This window comes from Simochromis diagramma, unplaced genomic scaffold (assembly GCF_900408965.1).
Source record: "Simochromis diagramma unplaced genomic scaffold, fSimDia1.1 OVJJ01000123.1, whole genome shotgun sequence".
In the NCBI taxonomy this organism is placed as follows: Eukaryota; Metazoa; Chordata; class Actinopteri; order Cichliformes; family Cichlidae; genus Simochromis; species Simochromis diagramma.
In genome coordinates, this window is record NW_024386778.1 from 5,632,236 (window position 1) to 5,659,169 (window position 26,934).

Sequence of the window (26,934 nt, forward strand, 5' to 3'; positions counted from 1 at the left end):
TTTTATATACTGCAGGAAAAACGAAAATAAATATTATAATGCAAATTTGCCAAAAAACAGTTATATGCATCAAAATAAACTATATCCATCAGTGCAATATGAGTCCTAAGCATCCCAGAAACGACACAGAAAGTCATAAAGTCAAACATAACTTTTAAAAACACAAGTATAGGCTCATAAGGCCCTGATGGTAAAGAACTACATTTCCGCAAAATGACGTCACTTCCGGTTTCGGGCAGGTCATGGCGGACAAGCGATAGTTCGCGCTGATGGATGTAGGAAGTGTTACAAACAGCTGATCGGATTGGCAAAGCGTGTTTCTGGAATATTATGTTTTTGTTGCTGCAAGTGCTTTTTATGCAGTTTTTGCAAAGCTATATGTGGAAGGAAACTGTGACCTAGGACAAGCTGATCTCATAAGATGTAAGTACAACTCCTCCGGTTTCATAATCAAAAAAAATTATTGCGCCAGCTTACGTGGTTGCAGTGCTACCGGGATTTTAAAAAAGTTACGCAAAACGGAGCGTGCCTGCTCCGACCGGCTTTAAAGGGTTAAGTCACCAAGGCACCAAATTCCCTAAGGCACAGGAAACAAACCCTCTCATCCACCGGGAAGAACCCCAACGTACAGGCAGCAAGCCGAGGGGATATTAGAATACCCACCCCAGCCCACCGCCTCACACCGGGGTCAACTCCAGACCGAGACAGAGTCCAGCCCCTCTCCAGGAGACTCCAGGAGACAGCTGCAACTCCCTCTGCAGCTGGATCCTTAGCTTCCTGTCTGACAGACGCCAAGTGGTCAGACTGGGCAGCATCACCTCATCCCCCATCACACTGAACACTGGTGCTCCACAGGGGTGTGTACTGAGCCCTCTCCTGTACTCACTCTACACCTACGACTGCACAGCCACTAACAACTCCAACATCATTGTGAAGTTTGCGGACGACACTACAGTGGTGGGTCTTATCACCAATGGTGATGAGACTGCCTACAGGGAGGAGGTCAGCGCCCTGACCCACTGGTGTCAAGACAACCATCTCACACTCAACGTCGCAAAGACAAAGGAGTTGATAGTGGACTTCCGGAGGTCCAGAGAAGTACACACCCCCATCACCATCAACGGCGCTGCTGTGGAGAGAGTGAGCAGCTTCCGGTTCCTTGGGGTACATCTGTCTGAGGATCTTACGTGGTCAGTACACATAAACAAAACAGTGAAGAAGGCGCAACAGCGCCTCTTCTTTCTCAGGAGACTGAAAAGATTTGGCATGAACCCCCGCATCCTCAGGACCTTCTATCACTGTGCCATTGAGAGCATCCTCACTGGATGCATCACCACCTGGTATGGCAACAGCACCGCCTACAACCGCAAAGCTCTCCAGCGAGTAGTGCGGTGCTCTGAACGGATAATTGGAGGTGAGCTTCCTTCCCTCCAAGACATCTACAGGAAGCGCTGCCTGAGGAAAGCGGGGAGGATCATCAAGGACTCCAGTCACCCCAGCCATAAACTGTTCAGACTACTTCCCTCAGGAAGGAGGTTCTGCAGCATCCGGTCCCGAACCAGCAGACTGAGAGACAGCTTCTTCCACCAGGCCATCAGACTGCTGAACACGTCATAGACACCTCACCTTCACTACTGGAACTTCAACATTATGCACTCCATACTGTACAGTAATGCCACTGTTTTGCACATGTCTCAACTCTGTATATTTTTATATATTTTATTTTATTGTTTACTCTATTTAATTTGTAAAATATGTGTACACACACACACACACACATAGAAAAACATTTAGTATACACATCCAGAAATGCATATACTATTATATATTGTACATATATATACATAAATCTGTACATAAATCTGAAACTAATAAATACATATATTTATTAGTTTCAGATTTAGCCATTCTTGTATTTTGCTTGTTTACGTTATTGTATTTTGCACAACTCTGTTGGTTGTGAAGCTCGCACACAAGAATTTCACTCACATGTGCTGTACCAATGTACCTGCACATGTGATGTGACAATAAAAGTGATTTGATTTGGTTCCAGAGCCCAAGCCATGCATAGCGGTGAGCCCGACTATATCTAGCCCGTACCTCTCAACCTCACGCACTAACTCAGGCTCCTTCCCCACCAGAGAGGTGACATTCCATGTCCCAATTGCCAGTCTTGGTAGCCGGGTATCAGTCCGCCAGGGCCTCCGCTCCTGGCCGCTGCCCGGCAAGCAATGCACCCAGCCCCTACGGCATCTCCTGCGGGTGGTGGATCTGCGGGAGGATGGGCCCACGTCCCCTTTTCAGGCTGTGCCCCGCCGGGCCCGGCCACCAGATGCCCGCCCTCGGGCACCCTCCCCGGGCCTGGCTTCAGGGCGGGGCCCCAGTAATCCTATCCCAGGCAGGGTAAACTGTTTTTTGCCATGGGAGACCCTACCAGGGGGCCAAAGCCCCCAGACAACATAGTCCCTGGGATCCCTGGGACACACAAACCCCTTCACCATGATAATAATAATAATATGTCGGTATATATATGTGTTGTGCCAATTGTTGTATGAGATACGTGATTAATGCTGTCTGAAATGTAGCAATTAGGATCAATAAGTAACCTTTGTGTTTTGACCAACAATGACAAGTCCAAACAAAGGGTTAAATAAAGTTCACCCTGCTAAGATGCACATGGGAGACTCTCTGCCTGTCTTCACTCCCAGAAGGTGGTGAACCATCCATCTCTAACCAATATAATCAACAAACTTGACCACCTGAGAGTGCACCTGGGACACTTTTTGTCCATCTCCATTTGCCAAAGTTGTGAAAAACCCTTCTTTAATGGATATAGCAGCAAACTCAACAAAGCTGTCAGGAGGATTAATTGTTTTCTCTCTGCAGTATGTTTGATATCTGTAGTTTTGCGGACTTTTGGACTCACTCTGTCCATAAAACCGTCAGGGACCCAATTAAAAATGATGGATACTGGGAACAGCGCTCAGAAAGTTATGGAGTAGTGCCAGAAAGTTATTTAACACAAGTGTCAAAGATTAAAAGAGGAACAAAGTGCAAATTGACAACTGATTGGGGAAAAGTATTGCCAAACATATTGCATCGATAATTGGAGTTAATGTTGACATTTGTAGAGTTGAGAAAATACATATTCGTTTAAATTTAACACTTAAACAGGTGTGAATCAGGGGGAAAAGATGCGCCCTGGGTAGTTTCTTGGCCACTGTTTGTCTGTTTGTGTTGGTTTTTGACCTGCATGAGCTTTTTTACTCTTCCTATGTTGCTGAACTTGACCATTTAATAAAAAAAAAAAACTGGCATAGAACTCTGCTCTTTTCATGTGATCTTTGTGTTTTTGATTTAATTGGCATCTGGACGCAGAAAATCAACTCCAGCTGCAGAAAGGTGCGATGAAGAAGGTGCCTACGAAGTACAGTAAGCTGTTCATACCTGAGGCCTTGGAAACTGCCAAACAACGACTCACAGCCTTGGCCAGCCACTTGAAGAGCTATACTAGATCGAAGGTAGGAGAATAAACCAGCTTTTCTTTAGAGATGGCACGATACCACTTTTTTATGTCCGATACCAATACCAATATCATAAATTTGGATATCTGCCGATACCGATATAAATCCGATATAGTGTGTTTTTTAATCAATAAAACTCTTTTTTTAAATATCTTGCTGCATTTTGTATAAGTTCATACGCAAGTTTAAATTAACTACAAGACTAAAGCTATTCTGTTATACCTGTATGTAAAAAATACACTGCACCCAACTTTCATAGTTCAGCAATACTGATCAATCTAATAAACTTAAACCTACTCCATCCTTGCTATTCTGGTATTTTAAAGAGTACTTAGCAGAAATATTAGGCAACCTAACTAATAGGGTTGCAAACTCCCAGCAAAAAAAAGAAAATAGGGAACCACCTCTCACCCTCCACCTCATGATGCTTAATCGACGTAATCAACTTTAATTTGATGCAGTGGGGAAAAAAATGCACAGAAATAAATTATTTTTCAAGAATAATTAAATAGATTCAACATCTTTCTTCAACAGAATTGCAGACTGCACATATGGTATCTTCCCAAAGGAAAAAGTAGTATAGCTTACTAGGGTATATTAGACTTAACAGTTACTGAGAGAAACTCCATTCTGGGTTTCTCTGAGGCGTGGGCTGGAATCATCAGAGTCCATCCTTTAACCTATAACAAAATTAAAATATTCTCAAGCATGATCAACGGTTAATCACGGTACCGGCCGGAGTACCGGGAGCAGTTTGGAAGAACAAGAAGACGCGGAGACTGTTCTAGATTGTCATTCCAAACTAACTCAAAGTTTATTCTTTGTGCAGCAGTTTTTTATAGGCAGACAACAAGTTTCAGTTCAGACCCTGCCCACTGGGTGGGGTGGCGTCCTTCTGACAGTTGGAATCCTTTGTTCAGACACAAAAACCAGATGGTCTTTACATAAACATCTTCTGCAAGGGAGTGATAGGTAAAAGAGTGATTTGTCGGTGTTTTCCCTCCAACTTTAGCATCCAGTTTCACACCATAAATCTTGAGTTGACATAGCAAGAGAAAATACACTCCTAGACATAGAATACAGAGTTCTTTCATTAGTGAAGTCTGAAACAAACCACCTGGCCTTTAACAAGCTCTTTTCTAAGAGATAAAGAAGGGAGGATGGGAATAAGGGAGTGATCTCTTGTGGTATTTTCAACCTCGAAGTACCAGCCTGTGATTCTTACACATTAATTCTTGGGTCACATAGAAAGAGAAAAACAACTAGTAAATGGGCCTTATTGAGTAACAGTTTTCCTGTATAATATCACTACAAAACAATATCCTGTAAATGCTAACCGTAGTGCTAAAATTCACAACAGTTACTATATACAGTAATGGATTTCTATATATTTTACATAAGATTAAAACTTTGAGTGTAAGATTCAGATAATTATTTATTAAAAGCTAGACATTTTAAATGAGAATAAGAAAGAAAAGTATGTCTTTGTGCCCCCTTTTTCCCTGTTAATGCCCTATCGGCCCCCCTGGCTAAACTTTGCTGGATCCGCCCCTGCACAGTTACCAGCGTCAGCTGTGTAGAAAAGGATCCTGGTGTAGAAAGTAATATTAAATAAATTCTAACAACAGCTTATCAAGGTTAAACGTGCTGCTGTTGTTCAGCCGCTGGTTTCCTCTTTCTGGCATGAAGTGGGCCAAAAACAAGCAAGAGAGATGAACTCGCGACAGAAAAGCCGATCAGCTGATCATTGATCAGTTTCATGAGTGAGGTAGCAGCAGGAAGGGGAGGGAGAGAGAAGAGGCAGTCGCTCCATATATCGGTTGTTAAGCTTAACGCGGGAATGCTTTACAAACATTCAGAGATGAACTTACACACTTGCTCTACTTCACTCTGGGATCACTTCCTCCAGATGAAATGCTGGTTTGGTAGTGAGGCTACAAATACACACAGCCGCTCTATCACGTGAGCACACTGCTCCCACGTGCTACGGTTATGAGCTGAGTTACGCCGTGTCGCAATTTTTGTGAGGTGCTTTTTTGATATTTAAAGGATCGGATTACATTTTTTATTTCTCTCCGATATCCGATCCAGTAACGTAAGTCAGTATCGGACCGATACCGATATGTAATATCGGATCGGTCCATCTCTACTTTTCTTTACAGAACCAGCCAAGCTGTATGCCAAGAGTGAACGAGACATTGATTCACTGACCCACACCACCAGGATATGCAGCAATGATATCGGCATGTCATTCGGACTGGAGAAGTGTAGTCAGATGGTAACAAAGAGAGGGAAGGTAGTCATAACTGAGGGGATTGAACTACCAGAAGGCAATATTGCAGACATAGAGGACAGCTACACCTGGGGACACCACAGGTAAATAGGAACCATGAAGAGGTCGCTAGAAAAGCGAGTACCTGCAGAGGGTCAGGCAAGTCCCGAGAAGTCAGCTGAACAGTAAGAACAAGATCCAGGGTATCAACACCTATGCCCTACCCATGATCAGGTACCCTGCTGGAATAAGTTGGCCAAAGGAGGAGATAGAAGCCACTGACATCAAGACAAGGAAGCTCCTGACCATGCATTGAGGGTTTCACCCCAAGTCCAGCACCCTGAGGCTGTACACAAAGCGGAAGGAAGGAGGCCAGGGACTGGTGAGTGTCAGCACCACAGTCCAGGATGAGACAACAAACATCCACAAATACATCAGTAAGATGGCTCCAACCGGTGTGGGCTAAAAAAAACCTTTTTATTAAACATTTAAAGAGGACATGAACCACTAAACATATAGAGGCTAATTTACACCATTGAGCCCTGGTCTCAAAAACCATAGATGTAACACTGTCTGTGAAGCTGATTTAACCAGTGAGTGGCTGATGTAGCAGTAAGTGGCTCTACGTTGTTTGATTAGTTTCAGTCAAACAGGAAAATCTGCCTGTTAACCATAATGTTTGAGTTTGTAAAGTGCTTTACAAATGAGCACAGTGAACACTGTAAGTGTGAGAGGCTGGGTACGCCCTGGACAAGTCACTCATTTGTTGCAGGGCCAACACAGACCCTACATTTGGATTTTAACCCAGGACCTTTTGCTGTGAGACAACCGTGCCTGATTTAACGCTTTGCACAGAGCAAATATCTTAGTTACACCACTTAAAGTTGACTGTGGAATATCTAAGAGATATGAAATTTTGCAAACTGACTTCTTGCAAAGGCAGCATCCCATTACAGTACCATGCTCAAATTTAGTGAGATTGCCTGGGTAGTTACTTGATTTTACATAAATGTAGCAAAGGAACTAAAACACCTGCATTCAAAGATTAAGAGCTGTGGCCTGTAGGCCTTTAGCCATACAGTGTAAACTTACTAAGGCCTCCACAGTTTTGTGAAACTGTTATTTTTGCTGTAGACAAGGGACAAGAGACAAATGAGACAAGAAACTGAATTTAGCTTGGATTTAACTCTTCTATATTTATATATTTTATAAGAAGCAGAAAGCAGTTGTAGAAGAATCTTTTAAAAATAAGTTAACGTTTTTTTGTGTAGCAACTTCTTGATTTTTCTTTTTCTTACATTTGACAGTCATGAGCTGGGGAAAATTTTATCAGACTTTTTAAGCAAACACTGAGTGCTCAGAAAATATCTAGTCAAATTCAAATTCAAATTCAAATTTTATTTGTCACGTACACAGTCATACACAGTACGATATGTAGTGAAATGCTTGGACAACTGCTCGTGACCTAAAGAAAACAAAAAAGGAAAAGGCTATGAATAAGATAGGAAATAAATATGAAAAATTAAAAAGGGTAAATTTAACTAGGAAGGAATAAAATATAAATTAAGGTTAAAAATGAAATAACTGTACAACACAAATTAGAATGAAGGGTAAATTTAACTGGGAGAATAAGATAAAATATATAAATTAAAGTTGAAAATAAAATAACTGTACAACAAAATACACAATATAGAACTATATAAGAATGTATGAAGAAATATAAATAAATATATACACAATAACAGCAGCATATACACAATAACAGCAGCGTGATTTAAGTAATGAAGTGAAAACAATGTCCAGAATGTCCAGTGTGTGTGTAAGATTGAGTGCAGGTCAGGGAGCTCGGAGCGGATGGTGCGCTCAGCTGACCGCACAACCCTCTGTAGAGCTCGTCTGTCCTGCATGGTGCTGTTCCCGAACCAGGTTAAGATGTTTCCCGTCAGGATGCTCTCTATGGTGCACGAGTAAAAGTTCCTGAGCACCTTGGAGGGCAGTTGGAAGTCTCTCAAGCGTCTGAGGTGGTAGAGACGCTGACGGGCCTTTTTCACCACGGTGTTGATGTGACAGGACCATGACAGGTCCTGCGTGATGTGAACTCCGAGGTATTTGAAGCTGTTCATTCTCTCCACTGGGCACTCGTTGATGACAGGGGTCTGGTAGTTCCTCTCCTGCTTAGTGCTGAAGTCCACTATCAGCTCCTTTGTCTTACTGACGTTTAGAAGGAGGTTGTTCCTCTGGCACCAGTTCTCCAGATTCCTAATCTCCTTCAGGTAGGCCGTCTCGTTGTTATCAGAGATCAGGCCCACCACGACGGTGTCGTCACAAACAAGCTCCTCTTCACATTTAAAACCAACTCACTTAGTCCATTCACTGCTGTCATCTAAAATCGTTGACTGTTTCAACTTATCATCCTTCTGCCTACAGATAAAATCCACATATTCCAACATAGATGGTCAACTAAGTAGCAATATCCCATCTATCCATTTTCTAACTGCTTATCCAACTTGAGGTCACAAGACTTGAGCTTGCTCACAGCTGTATCAGGGTACAAACTGGTACAACCAGCTCACCAGAAGATCGCAATGCCAGTACAGAGAGACAGCTAAGCATGTGACATCCACGCCTACAGTGCATGTAGGTATCAAATCACCATGTAAGCTAGCAAGCACATCTTTGAATAGTCGAAGGAAGCTGAAGTAACTCAAAAGAAACTCACACAGCCACTGGGAAAGCATAAAAACACTACACAGAATGGTCCCAGTTGACTTAAGGCAGTCAACTGGTACGCGGGAAGTCTCCCAAAAAAAATGTAAGATTAAATAATATACCATGTTCTGATTGAGGGATTTCTGAAAAATGGATTTCTGAAGGGATTTCTGAAAAAAATCTGCAATCACTTCTGACATAAATGAAGACAGAAAACTAAACAGCAGTGACGTTTGTAGGGTTACTGAAGTTGGGCTAGCTGATATATAATGATGTGCTACATCAGACCTTCCCAAAGTGTGGGGCCCGCCCCCTAGGGGGGGCGCAGAGCCATTGCAGGGGGTGCGCGGCATGAAAAGGGGAAAAAAAAAAAAAAAACAACGCTTTGACACTGCTAGCACAGGGCGCCTACACAAACGCAAAGCAGGAGATGAAGCATAGCTGAATATTTTTCCAAACCAATTTCATTCTAAGCCAAAGACTAGAAAATATGGTGAAGCATATCTTCCCCTGGTTTCACCAGCACAAGTGCCAAGGTAGGTCTCCCCTGCAGAATTGGTCTTTCCTTCGTCGGGAGCAGCGCTGGGCTCTTCAAATCATGGACAAACAGTATCCCACATTCTTGATTTTTAGTTCACAAACACTTCTTGTAATGACTAACTACTCCTGACATTTTGGAGATGTTAGCTCTTTATACAGTAAAGTCACAGTGGGATACAAATAACATCAGGCTGATCCTGCCACGATTTTTTTTCCCTGTCTAAATCATGGACAAACAGTATCCCACAGCTGTTTATGTTTTTGAACCCATTTTGCACAGAGAGGCATTTTTTTTGGAAAAATGTATTGATAGCAATGTTGAATATTATTACACAGGAAAAAAACAACTACATGTAAAATAATTACACCGTGACGCCTCTGCCTTTCTAAATAGAGGGACAGTAACTGCGTGTTTATATGTAAGAGTGTAAAACCTGAAGATAGAGACAAAATACGGTTTATCTGCCATTCTGCAATTCCTCTCATGTAAGCAATAACGTGGCGCACAGCTGACGTGAAAAAAGGCACATACATTTGATGTTGCGTGATGAACTCTGTATTCCTCGTCCACACGTGAACGCAAAAAACGAGTTTTAAAAAATCTCAGTTTTCGGTGATTCGAAAAGCCGTTTACGTGTGGACGAAACAACTGCGTTTTCAAAAATACCCGTGTAGGTGCGGACGTAGCAAGTTAGTAGTTTATTTTCTTACTACCTGCAGATTACTTGTATTTGCTTAATTGTTTACTAAATGTTTGAGGTGTGAAATAAACCGCAATTGAGCAAAATATGGGTGTGTGTGGTTGGAGGATGTGTTAGTGCATGCGTGTGTGCGCGCGTGTGTGTGTGCGAGGGGGGCGGCGCGAACAATTTTCTGTAAAACAAAGCGGGGCCCAGCGAAAAAAAGTTTGGGAACCACTGTGCTACATGGTGGCTAGCTACACAGCTATGGTAGCATAACATAGTTTAATAGTTTAATTATTTATATAGCACATTTAATTACAACAGGAGCGTTGACCAAAGTGCTGTACAAGAATACAACATACATAATAAAACAACTTAGAGTATTAAAAGCAAACACCAAATATGAATTAACAAACAACTCTCATGCTGTATTAAAAGCCAGTAAATAAAAATGCGTTTTAAGATAAGATTTAAAAAGATTGACAGTAGGAGCCTGTCTGATGTGTAGGGGTAAATTATTCCACAGCTTAGGCGCTACGACTGCAAATGCTCGATCACCTCTATGAACCAGCCTCGACCTTGGTACAGCTAAAAGCAAAAGATCACTTGATCTAAGAGATCTAAGGGGGGTATAAGTCTGCAAGAGGTCAGACAAATACCCGGGAGCCTGTCCATTCAGGGCTTTGTAAGTCAACAATAAAATTTTAAAATTAATTCTGAAGCGGACAGGGAGCCAATGAAGGGAGGCAAGTACCGGGGAAATGTGTTCACATCTTTTAGTACGTGTCAGAAGACGAGCTGCAGCATTCTGGACCAACTGCAGCCTTGCCAGGCAGGTCTGGCTGACTCCAGCATATAAGGAGTTACAATAGTCCAGCTGGGATATAATGAAAGCATGAATCGCTCGTTCAAAGTTTTTAAAAGATAAAAATGATCTCACCTTAGATAAAAGCCTCAGTTTGAAGAAAGACCGCTGTACAACTGAGCTAATTTGTTTTTCAAAGGTGAAATTGCTGTCAAGTATAACCCCCAAATTTTTGGCATGTGATTGGACAAAAGGCTCAAGACTGTGCAGGTTAAAATTAGAAGTGTTGGGATTGCCGCTTGGTCCAAAAATTATCACTTCGGTTTTGTTCTCATTAAAGTTAAGGAAATTAGAGGCCATCCAGGATTTAACTTCACCGAGACACTGAAGTAAGGGTTCTAGTGAGGCAGGACTGTTTCCCTTCAATTGAAGATAGATCTGAGTATCATCGGCATATGAATGAAAACAAATGTTGTATTTTTTAAAAATTAGACCTAAAGGCAGCATATAAATGGAGAACAATATTGGCCCCAGTATAGATCCCTGGGGAACACCACAAGTAAGGGGAGCTGAGGAAGAGATAAAATCGCCAAAGCTCACAGAGAAGGTCCTGTCAGACAGGTATGACCTGAACCACTCTAATGGGGTGCCCTTTACGCCACAATGCTCCAACCGTGAGATTAAAATGCTGTGGTCAACAGTATCGAAGGCAGCGGTCAGATCTAAAAGCAGAAGCACAGCTGAGTCACCTGAGTCAGTGGCTAATAAAAGATCATTAAGAACTTTTAAAAGTGCAGTTTCTGTGCTATGAAGAGTTTTAAAACCAGACTGAAACCTCTCAAGAACGTTGTGTCCATTTAGAAAAGATTGCAGCTGAACAAACACAATCTTTTCCAAAATTTTCGACAGGAAGGGGAGCTTTGAAATAGGCCTGAAGTTAGTGAGGACGGAGGAGTCAAGATTAGGTTTTTTAAGTACAGGCTGTACAACAGCATGTTTAAAACAGGCTGGCACAACACCTGAGCTAAGGCTGCTATTAAAAATAGCTAAAATGTCAGAACTGACAACCTTAAAAATCTTTTTTAGAAGATGTGTTGGAATAATGTCATTTGGACACGATGATGTCTTGACATAAACACATAAACACAGTGAAGCTGGATGATGAACGCTAACTTTTTTCCACTCGATAAAAGTTAACGTGAGGGTTCCTGATGGTTAGGGACAAATGCATGGCAGGATGCTGTAAACGGACCAAACTTCAGTCAGGAGAACAACTGAGATAATCCATCCACAATACGAGGTTAGTCATAAATGTATTGCTGCATGGGCTGGGCTGTAATTGCATCGTAAGGTTTTAAAAACTGAGCTTTAAAATGAATAGTGATAATAAAAACCGAGAGAGGCCGACAGTGATCACTGACTTTTTTTAGGGGCTTGTTCAGATTAAATAGAAAAAGATACAAAGCATTAAGACACAACAGCCTTAATAAACACAGAGTAGTTTGGACCTGGAAGCAGGGTTCATATGTCATCACTTAAAGACCGGATATCCCACCTGCTTTGATGTTTTAATGCAGTACAGTTGTTATTATATCACTTGTCACATCCTGTTTATGACAGTTAAAATAAATAACATCCATATAAGAAATAAAATTGTCTTGTGTAAACTGTATATGGTGTTAAATAGGCCTATACTACTGTACTTTAATGTCGGGCATAAGGGTGGTACTTTAAGAACCATATATTTCATAAGGTGGTACTCATTGTGAAAAGTTTGAGAACCACTGACCTAAAGGATTAATTATTAGAATCTCGGCTTCAGATAGGGTGTCAACCATTATAACCTTGTTGGATAGATCAACAAATGAAGCTGGGTTCATTTAAAGATCTAACTAGGCCTGTTGTCTTATTGGTCCTCTTTCCCAAGATTGAAAGAACTTTCTAAAATCTTTTGAAAAAAGATTCTGAATTCTAATAAGGATTTTCTAAATATTATATAGAAAATCATTTCACTAAAAACACAATAAAAATTGTATTGAAGAATCAGGCAAGTTACAGAATCAAGTGTTGTTTATTTTGTCTACACTTTCCAGGTCCATACTACCGTAGCAAAGGGTGTCATGGTCCTGAGTCTGCCGACTCAGTGTTTTATGTTTCTTTATGCTTTTGTTCATTGTGAGTACGTATTCTGTTACGAATTGCCATTTGTTAGGTTTCTGTTCTGTGCTTGCCCTGGTTCCACTTCTGTGTTCTGTCTGTCTATGGTGTCACACTGTCTGTGTGTGAATCTGTCTGTTTAGTTCAGTGTCTTGTCCAGTTCTGTGTCTGTGAGTTTCCTGTTTTATTCTGAAGGTCTCTATCTCATGTGAGTGTGTTCAGTTTACGTTTCCCCTGTCCCGTCAGCTTTGATGTTCTCCTGCCTGTTGCCGGTTCGTCACTGCCTCTCCCCCATTCTGGTACCCTCTCAGGTTTGTCATTTAGCTTTCCCAGTTTAGGTCTTTAGTTTTGTCTTCCCTCTTTGCCTGTTTTGCCATCTCACCACTGTGTAAATAAAACATCACTAGCATTATCATCTACTGCCTGCGTTTTGGGTCCTTTCTCCCTTCTACACCACACGGCTCGCCTCGGCAGCCGTGACAAAGGGTTTATATATGACATATACATATATATATATATATATATATATATGTATGTGTACATGATATACCCCAATGAAGATAATTAGATGGCATGAGTTTTATATTTAATGGTTCAATTTACAATTAACTGTGTAATTAATTTAAATAATGTTTCAAACAATTGGGTTCTTATATATTTCAAAATTTACCAAAAGAAAAATATTGCAGTGATGTGAATGGTTTTGGAAAAAGATTTATTTAGGGATAAAATTTATGTTAAACATGCATTTTTCTTTCATTTAAATATGAATATATATGGAGTCACAGTTTTCAAATATTCTTGTTAGCTTAGATTTTATTGTATTCTTTGTGCTTCTGTATTCTAACACAAGACAACAGAATAAATATGTTGAAAGAAGATTAATTAGAAATCAGCATAAAAATGTAATTAGAAATGTTAAGATTATCTGTTAAACTTTAATATTTTGCATTTGTGAAAAAAATAACATGTTAAAGGAATACTTTTACATTACATAACTAGTTGTTTAAAAATTAAATGATTGACATCAGACTGGTACTCTTACGTTGTTAGGTTAATATGATTAACAGGAAAAAACACATTTTCCAAATACACACATATTAATATAACTAAAAAGTAAAACAAATGGTAAATGGACTGATTTTTATGTAGCACTTTTCTTGCCTCTCATTTTTTCTTTGGACATCCTTGCTTGCAGTAGGCACAATAACAGGAGCAACAGCGATAACAGGAAAGTCTGAGCTGACTGAGGAGTCCAGGAGATCTCTCTGGTGCTGCTTCAGATTCTTCTACCTTTATTTGCTCTTGATAGATATTTGGAGAATCTAGTTGAACTGTTTGATTAGCTTTGTTGCTAGTTGTCAGTGTCTTAGACGCTTTGTTTTGTATGTAGAATTTCTCAATCTCACTAAGCATGCGGACCTTAAGTTGTTGGAGCTCGGTATATTTTTCATCAAGTGATTTGTGTTCTCCATCCCTGCCACTTACAGATAAAAACGTATTACTTTGCCCATGTTCCAACATTTTTCTTGTTTTCTCAACTGATGTCTTTTCTTTCTGAAATATTGATCTCCTAACAAAATGATCGATCACCTTTACTCTTTTATCCATATTGTTTCTCATTTTTTGACCTCTGAGCTTCATCTGATTTATCTCATTTCGTTCTATTCTAGTGTCCTTCCAGATTTGTTTCAAAAACTCAGTTTTTAAAATTCCCTTCTGTGTGAAGTCATCTTCCTCTGCTGACAAGATGGACAACGTTGCAAGCTTTGTTTTCTTGACATTTCCAAATTCTTCACCTTCTCCTACTAACAGCAGACCTTCCTTGTCAGGTGTCAAGTATCTTTTGCTTCCTACAAGATTACCTGCAACATCCTTCATCCTCTGCTTAAATTCATGTTCATTAGTCTCTTCATCCTGATGCTCATGTAAGCATTGTTTTAAAACATCCTCAGTTTGGATTGCTTTGTCAAACGTTGTCTTAAACACATGTTTCTTTTGTTGTTGTATCTTGGCATAATCTGCAGTAATTTTAATTTTCTGCTTATGAATTCTGACACAATTTTGTTCATATGTAGAGATCACTTGTAATATTTTTTCATTTTCCCCCTCTACTCTCTTGATATATGTCGGCAAGTCTTGATGAATCAGTCTATTTAGTTTTCCTATAAGGTTTCTTGTAGAGATTGTAACACTACTGAGGATGTCCTCTCTGGGTTGTACATCAGACAGTTCACCTTTCAGGGATTTCCTCGCAATTAGTTTCACTTTCAGAATCTCTAGCAATTTCATTTCATCCATGACTTTGTCTCCTCTCATTTCCATCTCAGACCGCTCTTCTTCCATATTTCTCCTTTCCTTCAACAACAGTTCTCGTTCTTTGGCAATGTCAGTCTTCATCTCTTTCATCTCTTCTTTTTCTTCACTCATGATTTCCTTTGCACGTTCAAGCTCTTCTTGCTTCTTCTTCAGATTCCTCATCAGACTCTCCACTTTTGCTCTTTCACTCTGTAATTCCTTTTTCATGATTTCCACTTCTTTTGTTTGTCTTCTGAGGTCATCTTCCTTGACTTTTTCTTCATCATGTGTTAAGAAAATCTTGCTTAAAATGTCTTCAAGTCTTTCTTTTTCCGTTTGAACCTGAAGGATACAAATTTTAATCTTGGCTTTTTCTTCATTTGTCTCATGTAACAGCCTGTTTACATGTTCCATCTTATTGAGCAGTTCAAGCTTTATGATTTCCATTGAGTCTCTTTCTTCTTTTATATTTTGTTTCTTTTCTTCCAATATTTCAAATTGTTTCTTGATGTCAGACATCAACACCTTCAAATCCATTTTCTCTTTATTCAGCACCTCACTTTCTCTCTCCAGATCTTCTCTGTCGTGTCTCAGATCTTCTTTCAGTTTATCAAGCTCTCGTTTGTCCAGTTCAAACTGCTGCTTCCATTCATTTTCTGTGCATTCTCTCTTGGTGACCATGTCTGAAAGGATACTTCTCACACCTTCCTTTTCTCTCTCTAACATTTCAGTGAAAGAGCGAATGCTTTCTTTCAGTTCGTCTTGGGTTGCAAGTTTTTCTTCCCACACTGTTTGCAGCCTTGACCTGTTGTCAACATTTTGTAGTAATCTCTCCATTTTGGCTTTTATATCCTCCTTCAGTTGTTGAAGTTTCACTTTCAGAATCTCTAGCGATTTCATTTCATCCATGACTTTGTCTCCTCTCATTTCCATCTCTTTCTCTTCATCTTTGATGTTTCTCCTTACCTTCAACAACAGTTCTTTTCTATTCTCACGTCTAGTTTTCATCTGGTTGACTTTTTCTTTTTCCTGGTTACATTTTTTTATCTCTTTTTTTATCAGGTTTTGTTTTGTGTCTTGTAAGATCACCCTTTTTATACCATCCTTAATCTTTTCTCTTTTATATTCTTTCTTTACAGTCAGATACTCAGTACTGTGTTTTTCTTTTTGTTTGCCCCAAAACATTTTATTGAAATCTTTCAGTTTCATTTTTTTTTCAGTTTCTTTTATTTCAGTGGTTTTCCTTTCCTCTTTTATGTTTTCATTTTTTTGTTTTAATATGTCTATTTCTTTTTTGATTTTACAGCCTCTCATGTCAAGTTTCTGGTTCTTTTTCAACAACTCTTTCACTCTTTCAAGATCTTCTTTGTCTTGACTCTCGTCTGCACTCAAGTCATCCAAGGCATCTTTTTCTATCTCATATATTTTTCTCCTTCCATTTTCATGTTTTCCTTGCTCCGTCTTGATTTTTGTCTCCACTTGTTCCCCATGTTTTGGCTCTTGTTGTATGTTTTTTAATGCGCACCGTATAATTTCCTTTTGCCTATTTAATTCACTTTTAATATTCAGTGTTTCTTTCCTTGTGGTCATGTAGAAATTTTTTTGGTCTTGCATGTGTTTATTTTCATTCTGAATTATTCCAATGATGAATTGAGTGTTTTTAATTACCTTTTTATATTCCCCTAAGTATTTCTTGATTAGTTCCCATTGTTTTTGAATTTGCTTCCTTTTTTCTTTCATCCTCATGTCTTCAATTTCACTTTGCATCCCTCTCTTTTCTTTTTGCAACTTCTGCTTTATTTCTTGTTCACCTTGATGTTTGATGATCTCGTCTCGTCTTTGTTCAACCTCCTTTTTCTGCTTTGTTTCTCTCACGAGGGCAGTTCTTCCTTCTTTGAAAGTAGCCCATATTCTTTTTATCTTCTGTTCTTTTTGAATGCTTCTTTTGATTACATGTTGGTTTTCTCTTTTCTTCATCTCCAGCTCAACCACCAGAGCTTCTATCTCTTGTCTTTCCCTTTTAATATTTTCTAGTCTCATATCAAGCTTCTGTTTTTCTCTTTGGATTTTTTCCCAGATGTTGATTGTTTCATCCATCTCTGCAGTGTCATGTATGGTAACTCTTCCAAAGATTATATTAAGCTGATATTTTAACCTCTTCATTTTGTTTGTTATATTCTTATTTTCAGCCTCAACTTCTCTGAATCCTTTTCTGTCCTTTTCTAAATGAGCATTCACATTTTCTAGAATTTTCATCTCTGTCCTAATTGTTCCCATGTGTAAATTAAACTTGTCTCTTATGTCTTGGATGTAAATAGTATACTGAGAAACTTTTAAGCTGTGGTTTTTAATTTTCTCCATTAACATTTTCACATCTTTCCTTCCAAAATGTTTTTCATGTTCATTGGGTAGATGGATGAACAGATTATGGTCTCTCTGCTTCTCCTCAGCCAGCTCTTCCATCTGTCGTTTCAATTTTACCCTTAACACTTCTAGTTCATCCCTTTTTCTCATAGTCATCTCCAGTCTTTGGTCTAATTCTCTTCTTTTCTTTTTGATCTCGGTCCTTAATGCTTCCTTTTCTTGTTGTATTTCATACCACATTATTTCAATTTCCTCCTTATTTCTCATACTTTTTCTAAAAAAACGCTCAAATTCTTTTACCTTTATTTTCAATTCTGATTGCAGCAGCTCCATTTCTCTTATTTGCCTTTTGGTCATGTGTACTCCGTCATCAAGCTCCTGTTTGTGTCTTTCAGTTTTCTCCCTCAAATGGTTCACCTGTTCCTCCTGTATTTCTGTTTCAGTTAGCTGTTTAACCATTTTCTCATTCTTTATCGCTGTTTGGATCTGTTCTGTCATCTCAGTCTCTTCTCTCTTGATTATTTGTTTTACATTCTCACTAACTGATTTTTTAATTTTTTGACCCAGACTGTCTAATGAAAGTTTTACCTCCTCCAGTTTCTCATTAACTTGTTTGAGGCTTTCTGTTCCCTCAGTTTCTTTGTCCATTTTGTTTTTTGTCAGTTTATCTCTTTTATTGTCCATTGTCTTCTTAATTTCAGTCTTGGAAATTTCAAGAGCAGTTCTTTGCTTAGGTGTAATACCATGTTCCATGTCTGGTTTTGCGCCTTTTGTCAAGTTAAGGTTAATGCAGTCAAGGTCTTTAAACTGTCTTAGTTTTATTTCAGTCTCCTTCATACTAATTTCTATCTCTTCAATTTTCCTTCTGGTCTTAGCACCTATTTTCTCGACTGTGCTCTTAACTTTTGCCATTTTTTCTAAATTCTGCCGAATCAGTTCAGTTTGCCTCTGCATTTTTATTTTAAAGATGTCTAATCCATCTCTCTCTTTCAAAGTATTTTCTAACCTTTGATCTAATTCTCTTCTCTTCTTTTTCACTGCAGTTTTCATTGATTTTATATTGCTCATTTCTTCTGTCATATGTACTTCACTTTGCTTTATTTTGGTTTTTACAATTTCCAAAAACTCTTGAAACTGTTTGATGTCTTTTAGCAATCCTTCAATTTCACTGCCTTCATTCTGTTGATATTTGTCCATGTTATTTTTTTCCGCTAGGTTCTCAAGTCCACCTCTTAGCGTTCTTATAATCTCTTGTGTTTTGTAAATCTCTGCCCTGAGTCTTTGTATATCGGCTCCTCTGTCCTTTTTATCTTCATCGGTGTGTTCAACATGTTTTTTCATCTCTTCTCCTGATTTCTGAATTAGTTTTTGCTTGTTAACATTAAGCCTTATCAAGCTAGACTCTTGTTTTATTTTTTTGGCATCGTCCCCCTCTTGTACTTCATATTTCATTATTTCATTTTTGAAAACTTTGGTGTTCACCATCAAAATCTTTCTCTGTTCAGTTTCTTCCAACAGCTTAGTTAATACTTCCTGGGCATTTTCAGTTTCCCCGACTGTAATTACAGTGTCTGCCCTCTGCAGGTCATTTATTTCCAAAATGAGCCTTTTTATATCTTGAGTTTTTTCTTTCATGTTATCAATAGTGTACTTTATTTGTTCCTTTATTTCCCCCTCTTGCTGCTTTAGGTTACGTATCAGTTTTTCCACTTCTTCCCTTTCTCTTACAATTATCAGTAATTCAGTTTTATCATGCACTACTTCTTCATGAATTTCAGTTCGCATCTGTAAGCAAAAGTCCTGCTCCCCATTTTTGCCTTCTGCAAAACAATATTTGGATTCAAAATGCTCCTTCTGTTGTTCTTTTATTTTTTTATTTTGATGCTGATCATCTAATGTTACAGAATTTTGTAATGATGTTGTATCTGTTATACTTTCTGTCCCCCTTTTGTCCTTTGGAATTGCTGATGTTTGATCCTCGAGGGAGTCTTTGTCTATTTCATACTGTGATTCTTGAAGTTTGGATGCGTTCACTGAAAAAGTATGTTTGATTGTAGATTGTGCCGATATCCATTTGTTGACCCACGTTTTCATGGATGTCAGTTTTTCCTTCACAAAAACAGAAAAAAAGAGCTTTTTTTGTTTTTGATGACACCAAGACAACAATAAAGATCTTCTTAAAACATCTATGTTTTAATTTTTTGTTTCACATTTATGGATCTTACTAGGGTTGGGCCATATGTAAAAATTTTCCAACCGACAATTGTCAGTCCAATAATCGACGATGGGCGATATATTCGCGCATACGCAGACTTGTTGATTGGCAGAGCAATGTAGTCATGCATGGAGTGATTTGCACATTTACAACACAGATGAAGTCCAAACATGGACGAACTAATTTCCCCAAAAAATTAGGGCTGTCAGCATTTATGCAGTCATCACGATTAACCCATCTGGAGCGCAGAATGAATAAACTTTGGACAAACTGCTCGAAATGCGTTGAGAGAGACATTTAAGGGATTTTGACTCAGTCTGCGATCCAGATGGGTTAATTGTTAAACGCGTTAGTCGTGATGGTGGCACTTTAACGTTGACAGCACTAAAGAAATATAAAGTTGCCAAGTTGGGATTTCTTTGGCTTTAAACCAGATGAAAATAGTAAACCTAAGGATGTAACCAAAACGGTCTGCCCCTTGTGCAGATGTATAAAGCGAGCAAAGTACTCAAACACGACTAACTTGCATGAGCATGTACGTGTCCACCATCTGGCTGAGTATGCTAGTGTAGTGAAGCAGATTTTTTGGGTAGGATTTTACGTGATGTCCTCGAATGCAGCACTAACATCCACCTTCCCAGCTGATAATTAGCAACCTTATAAGAAACAACTGCGCTTCACTACCACATGGAGGTATTTGGCAGTCTTTTCCCATCCAAGGTGGCTGAGAGCATTAGGCAGCTTAAGCACTGCAGAGCTCCTCAGGAAAGCGGCTCATTTTAGTATTGCCCTTTAGAGAATGGTAAGAGGGACTCTTGCGTTTGTCATGATGTGGTATATAGTAGGGTGGACTTTGACGACTGTTTCCCTCTTTTGTTACAGGATTGTGCCATACTGCTGCTGTCTTGTGCTGTCTTGTTTTGTGTCGTTCTTTCTTGTTCAGTTTTATTCTGTCTTGTTGTGGCCTTACAAATGTTTATGGACTGGCCTCGACTGACTCTTGGTTTTATGATCTTTTACTTGGAATTGTTTTATATATTGTAATCTTGCTTTTATAAAGAACTGTAACTTAGGGTGGGTTTGTTTTATTTATCTCTTTTACTAATTTGTTTAATGTTTTACGCTTTGTTTTATTGCTTTAGTGGAGGTGCGGCCGCTTGTTGAGGGGCTAGGCACATGAGGTGGAATTCCCTCCTCAATGCATGAGAGTGTACACACCGGGCATAGGTAGACCGCACCATTTAGATTTCAGTGTGAGTGACAGTGAGGTTTGCTGTGGAACTACATGGGTGAGTAATTGGTGGCACCCTTGGGCACTCCTCTCTGTAGGTTGCCTCAAGTGGCCGGTCTCAGCTATTTTGTTTAGTTACTTTATCGAGTTATTTTACTAGGGTGGCAGCGAGCCTTGTGGTTTTAATCATTGTTTGTTAATTGTTTTAATTAACAGTCTTGCAGTCTTGGCCCTGCTACTTTAAGAACTTCTCTGATTTCAGTTCTATGCTTTTTAGTAGTTTTTCTTAATAAATTTTGATTTGTAAAACTGATCTGCCTCACCTCTGCTGTTAATAACTAGCCTGTGGGCTTTGGTAGATAGTATAACATCTACACTGGCTATTTAAAAAAAAAAAAAAAAAAAAAACTTTCCTGGGGTGTAACTCTCCTCTCAGGTGGCGTTGTCACCTTCCCTGGTTATCCCTCATTCGCGCCACCACACAAGGCTATCACCAGCTTCTGCAGCTCCATCAACAAGCATTTGGGCACACTCTCAGGAGGGTGCATTTGCTCTCAGATGACAGAGGGTGCTTTTAAACCAGTACTCTTAAATTTTTCTTTTTTCTTTTGACTGATTCTATTTGCTCCATCATTATTAGCAAACTTATTCATGGGCAAATAAATAAATCACCAGTGGGCTCAGCCTATAGTTGATATATTCGTCCAATCGCCCAACCCTAGATCTTACACAGACTGCTATGCTCCTGAGCCTGGCAGTTGCAATAAAGGTAGAAATCTTCTATCTCACTTAGGCTACGTCCACACGTACCCGGGTATTTTTGAAAACACAGATTTTTCTATGCATTTGCACCTTTCGTCCACACTCAAACGGCGTTTTCGGTCACTGAAAACTGAGATTTTTAAAAACTCCAGCCAGGGTGGATATTTTTGAAAACTCAGTTTTTGCGTTTACGTGGATGAGGAAAAACGGAGAAAACGCAGCATCAAAGGTGTGCGCATTTTTTGACGTCATACTGTGCGCCACGTTATTGTTTCGATGAAATGAATTTCTACAATGGTGGACTTACACAAAATACCATTACTGTTAATTTTACTCTGCAGTGTTTAAATGCTTATACATTTGCTGTCCCTCCACACATAGGACTCGGTTCTGCTTCTATTCGCCATCTTTGTTTACGCTTTCCCACCCAGGCTGACTTCTGATTGGCCAACATTTCTACATGGATAGGAATATAGCGCCACATGCTGCTTTGGCATGTTCCTAGCAGCATTTTCCTTTGTTTTTGGCTTTTACGTGTGGATGGGATTTATTTATTTATTTTTTTTATTTTTATTTTTATTTTTTTTTAAATGGAAAATCTCAGTTTTCAAAAATACCCATGTAAGTGTGGACGTAGCCTTTCATGGATAAGGATCAAGATGACATGGAATGAGTTTGCTACTATGAGCAGAAGTTATTCATGCTTAATTGTAAATGTTGACTGTTCTTTTTTTTTCATTAAATTAAATATAACATTATCAGCACAGTGTGATGCCATTCTGGTAGCAGACTTCGCTTTGATTACACACAGGCACACAGATGTCTGCATGGACATTTGTGCCCACCGTCTGATGACATAATTTACTTTACTATAGCAGACTTAAGTGCACTCAATCATTCTTCACCTTACTTTCTCTATTGCCTGCCACTGGTGTATGTCTATCTTTTCCATGTTTAAAGGGCACCCCCCACCCCAAAACAGAAAAACACATCTGGTGGTAGGCGGTATTTTCGCCACTGACTCCAAAATCCACCGTTCCCAATGCATAACTGATTATTTTTACACATTCTTTTGCATTTCAGTTTGTTAGGTTTATACAGTAAAATTACTTATGTAATTAACATTCCATGCTTGAACCAAGTGGGAAACATTGGAGAAAAAGTCAGAGATGTTAACTTTGCATAGCCTGGGGATAGTTCTAGAATAATTTCCACAACTTATTGACAACAGCAACTACAGTATGTGGATATCAGTAACCATACACTTTCAATTGTCAGAATATTAAAAAATTATGTATACGCAAATTACAATTTCAAGCTCAGTTAAACCCAAACTGTTATATCAGGCATCTTACTACTTTTTTTTACAGTTTTATTGGAGTACTTAATGGAGTATTTCTTCCAACAATTCCAGTCGGTAAATAAAGGAATGGTTATCAAATACTGAATGTCTTTCAACTAAAAGCAGGTTCAATAATAATCAGGGGATCCTGACAAGAAATAGCTAAAAGGAAAGAATAAATACTTACCATATAGTTCTTGGCTTCTTCCTGGTTCTTACTAATCTCCCTTTGGGTTCTCTGCATTTTCTCCCAAGTGTTGTTCATTTCTGCACCAGTTTTTTCTATTTTACCTTTTATCTCAGTGACAGTATTTTCCAGTTTTTGTTCAACCCTTTCCTTTTGTCGCTGTATTTTTGTCTTCATGATTTCTACCTCATCCCCCTCTTTCATTATCTTCTCCAGCAAACGCTCAAGCTCCCTTCTTTTTTGCTTTTCTCGAAAATTTGTCCATTTGGTTTGAGCCTTTACTTCTGTAAAGTCCCTCATGCTCTGCTTTGTTTCTTCACCCTTGTTACAAAGCACTTCATTGTTTTCTTCTTCCTCAGAGATCAAATTCTGCATGTAAGTATTTGGTTTGTCTTTTTCTACATTTTCCCTTCCTGTCTTTAGTTTCATTTCAACTCTCTTTAAGTCATCTCTTTCAGGCTGGATGTGTGTCACTTTAAAGCTTAGATCTGAATCTTGTTGCTTTTGATAATCAATATTCATCTTGATGTTCACGTGATTGTTCTCTGCCATTAGCTGCTGCTTTGCACTTTGAGTCACTTCCAGTTGTTGTTCACTGTCTTCCAGCACATCCCAAAGTTTCTCCATCTCCTCCTGGATTCTACACAGTTTTCTCATCACTGTGTCAAATGTGGCTTTTCCATCGTTTCTTTCTCTCTGTCCTTCTTTATACATGTGAATTTTCTTCATTTCAGTCTGTTTTATAATGCTTGCCCATCTGTGCTTGACCATGTTGATCTTTACATACATAATATGTTTAATGTGGTTAATTTGTTCACTGTTTTTTGAAATGTCCTTTTTATTTCTTTTTAATGCTTGCTGTATGTTTGTTTTTGTTTTCTCCATTTTTTCTTTAACTTTCTTTACTTCAAGCATTATTTCCCTGTTTTTCTCAGTTGCATTCTCCAGTATATCCAGTTCCCGCTTTACCTGCTTATTAAGGGGCTCTTTGGGTTCCTCCCTTATTGGTGATTCTGTCTTACTAGCTTTTATAGTGTCTAGCTTGTGTCGCTCATTGATGAAGTATTGACGTCTTCTGTCCAGAGTATCCTTCTCTTGGTATATTTTAGTCCACATTTTCAGAAGGTTTGTTTTTTCCTTAGCAACTGAATTTTTGCTTTGTTTGAGTTTCTCAGTTATATTTTTTATTTGGAAGTTAAATTGCTTTAATAGTAGGTGATGTTTGTTTTTTTCAGATGTCAGTCTCTCAATGTCTTCCTGTTGCCCCTCTGTCTTTGTCTTTAAGAAGTCAATTTCATTTGTCTTTCTTTCTGTCTGTCTCCAGAGTTGTTCGATCTCCTCCATTGCTTGACATATCAGTTGCCTTTGTCTTTTTAAAGTTTCTTTTTGGGTTTTCATGTCAGTTCTTGTTTGTTTGCTATCTGATTGCTTTCTGTTTTCCATTGTTGAGTTCCATTCTGTTGTCATCCTGCTGTCTTTGTTCTGTTGGTAAAAATAAATGAATAAACAAAGTGGCCAAACCATAACTAACAAATGACAAGACATTCTAAACTCATACTGTGTTGGAAGATAACAAGTAAAAGAGGGATAACCAGAAATTGACAGATGGATTGGGGCCACAACTGCAGTCATGTGGATGCTGTACCAGTCCATCATGGTGAACAGAGAGCTAAATATAAAAGCGAAGATCTCAATCTACTGTTTGCTCTACATCCCTACCCTCACCTATGGTCATAAGCTTTGGGTAGTGATTGAAAGAACAAGATCACAGATACAAGCATGACATTAGCTTTTTCTGAAGGGTGGCTGCTAATCCTCCACATTGAAAGAAGCCAGTTCGGGTGGTTTGTGTGTCCCACAGGGCGGAGGCCCTGGAGGCCTGGGGTTCTCTGCTTAGACTGCTGCCCCCACGACCCAGCCACAGAGAAGATGGATAAATGACATAATTGTTTATATCACATTTACAGTATTTTTTGGCAACAATGTAATAATGTAGTTGGGTTATCTGAGGTCTGTTCTATAGCAAATGTAGAAAAAAATGTTTTAAGAAGAGCCAATATAACTCGGTGTTCTAAAGAATGGGACTGTTTCCTTGCAAGACCATAGCGCGGCTACGTCTGCAGCCTGTCCACAGCTTGGACACAAACATTTCACTGCATGTGTTACTCTGTATGATTGTTGTTTAATGCTTTTTAAAATCATATTCAAGTAGATTTTGAAATGAAGATAGCTTGTATTTTTGTTTTTTGCATTAGAGGTGTTTCAGAGAAGTTGAGTTTTGTAATTGCATTTTTACCTTGTTTATACTTGTACTTGTACTTTTTTTTTTTTTTTTTTTTTAATGCATTTGTAGTAGATATCTCCAGACCAAATTTTACCATTATGACACAGACATCATAAGTCTGAGGTGAAAAAAAAACTAAGCATAAATTTAGAGGTAACTGTGCTTTTGCTGTAGCTGCTCCAAAGTTTTGGAATGATCTGCCCTTCCACGTTAAGCAGGCCTCTTTTCTTTCTAAGTTTAAAACGTTTCTTAAAACATATTTATTTGCTGAAGACTTTGGCCTTTTTTATAACAGGTTGACTCTGTTATGCTGTTCATAAAAAACAAACAAAAAAAAACAAAAACAAAACTGGAATATATAGATAGATATTCCAGTGATGACCTGTGCTCTAAACATTTCTAGGAATCTTTTTGCAACACATAAATGTGTTGGCTACTATACAGAGTTTATCAAACAAGTGTGAGTCTACTATTGGATAAATAACTGTATTAGGTATTACTTTCTCTCTGTGAAAGCTTATAAATATTTTAAGTATATGTATATAAATAATATATAATAATAATAATAAATATAAATACATCCTGATTGTAAAACTAATAAAATTACAACATATTAGTAAAACTGAGTCAATGTATTGAACCAAATCAAAAGTATTGTTTTTATGCCTTCTATCTATCCTATGTCAGTTCCCTGCCCCCAGTCCCCACTTCAAACCTTGGATGAGTAGAAAAACTATAATTCATCCTACCTCCATGTTCTTTTGCCTTGTAAATTTAAAAACAAAGCTGTGTAGCAGGTCATCTAAGAGTCCTGTGCTGGTTCACTTTGACGGCAGTTCTGTGGAAGTGTAGCAAGTGAGCTAATCTGACCTAAACATTGTATATCTTCTCTGTCCACACCACCACTTTGATTATCAGATACACATGGCATCCAATAAGTGTGTCTAATTGGATAATAGGTAATGTTTGGCTGCAAAAACGTCATGCTCCCTGAGTCTGGTCTCAGCTGATAAGGGTGGGGTCCATACTTGGCTGCATAGAGCCATTCTCCATGTATGCAAAACACACAGACTTGTGTGCTTACTATGCTTCCGTATTCCAACATTTTAAAGATACAAATAACATCTGCTAGCTTTTTTAGTAGGAATCGCTTGTGAAAAGTAGTGTGCAGTGTGATTATGTACAGAATTTGTTCAAACTAATAAAACCTTGACTTGAAACCCGCATTAAAAGGGAATACGGTATTTAACAACATTTACATACACCATATACTTGTATCTGACAATACAGGAAAACCACAGTTCTACAGGTTCAGAGGAGACCATGTTGGTATTTACAAAGTGGTATATCAAAACCACAAATTCTTTGCAATTGCATTATTCTTAAAATATTTTATAAATATAACTTAATATGACTTCACTGTTTCTAAGACAGTCATAGAGTGGTTTAAATGACTTACACATTTTATACAGTGTCCTCACTTTTGGGGATTGGGCTGTATTTTAAGTGTCTCCCATTTTACAGAAAAAAAAGCCATGTGAAAATATTTCAGTTTTAATTG

General features: G+C 38.7%; 1 protein-coding gene across 1 annotated transcript; it reads right to left on the reverse strand.

Annotated features, from left to right (window-relative positions):
• Window positions 1-13,388: 13,388 nt before the first annotated feature.
• Window positions 13,389-26,245, reverse strand: LOC120722021 (trichohyalin-like). The gene is made up of 3 exons (XM_040012729.1): window positions 26,123-26,245; window positions 23,090-24,571; window positions 13,389-19,461 (listed from the first exon to the last, which is right to left on the reverse strand). The coding sequence occupies exons 1-3, from the start codon at window positions 26,126-26,128 to the stop codon at window positions 13,858-13,860; spliced, it is 7,092 nt and encodes a 2,363-aa protein (XP_039868663.1). The 5' UTR covers window positions 26,129-26,245; the 3' UTR covers window positions 13,389-13,857.
• Window positions 26,246-26,934: the final 689 nt, after the last annotated feature.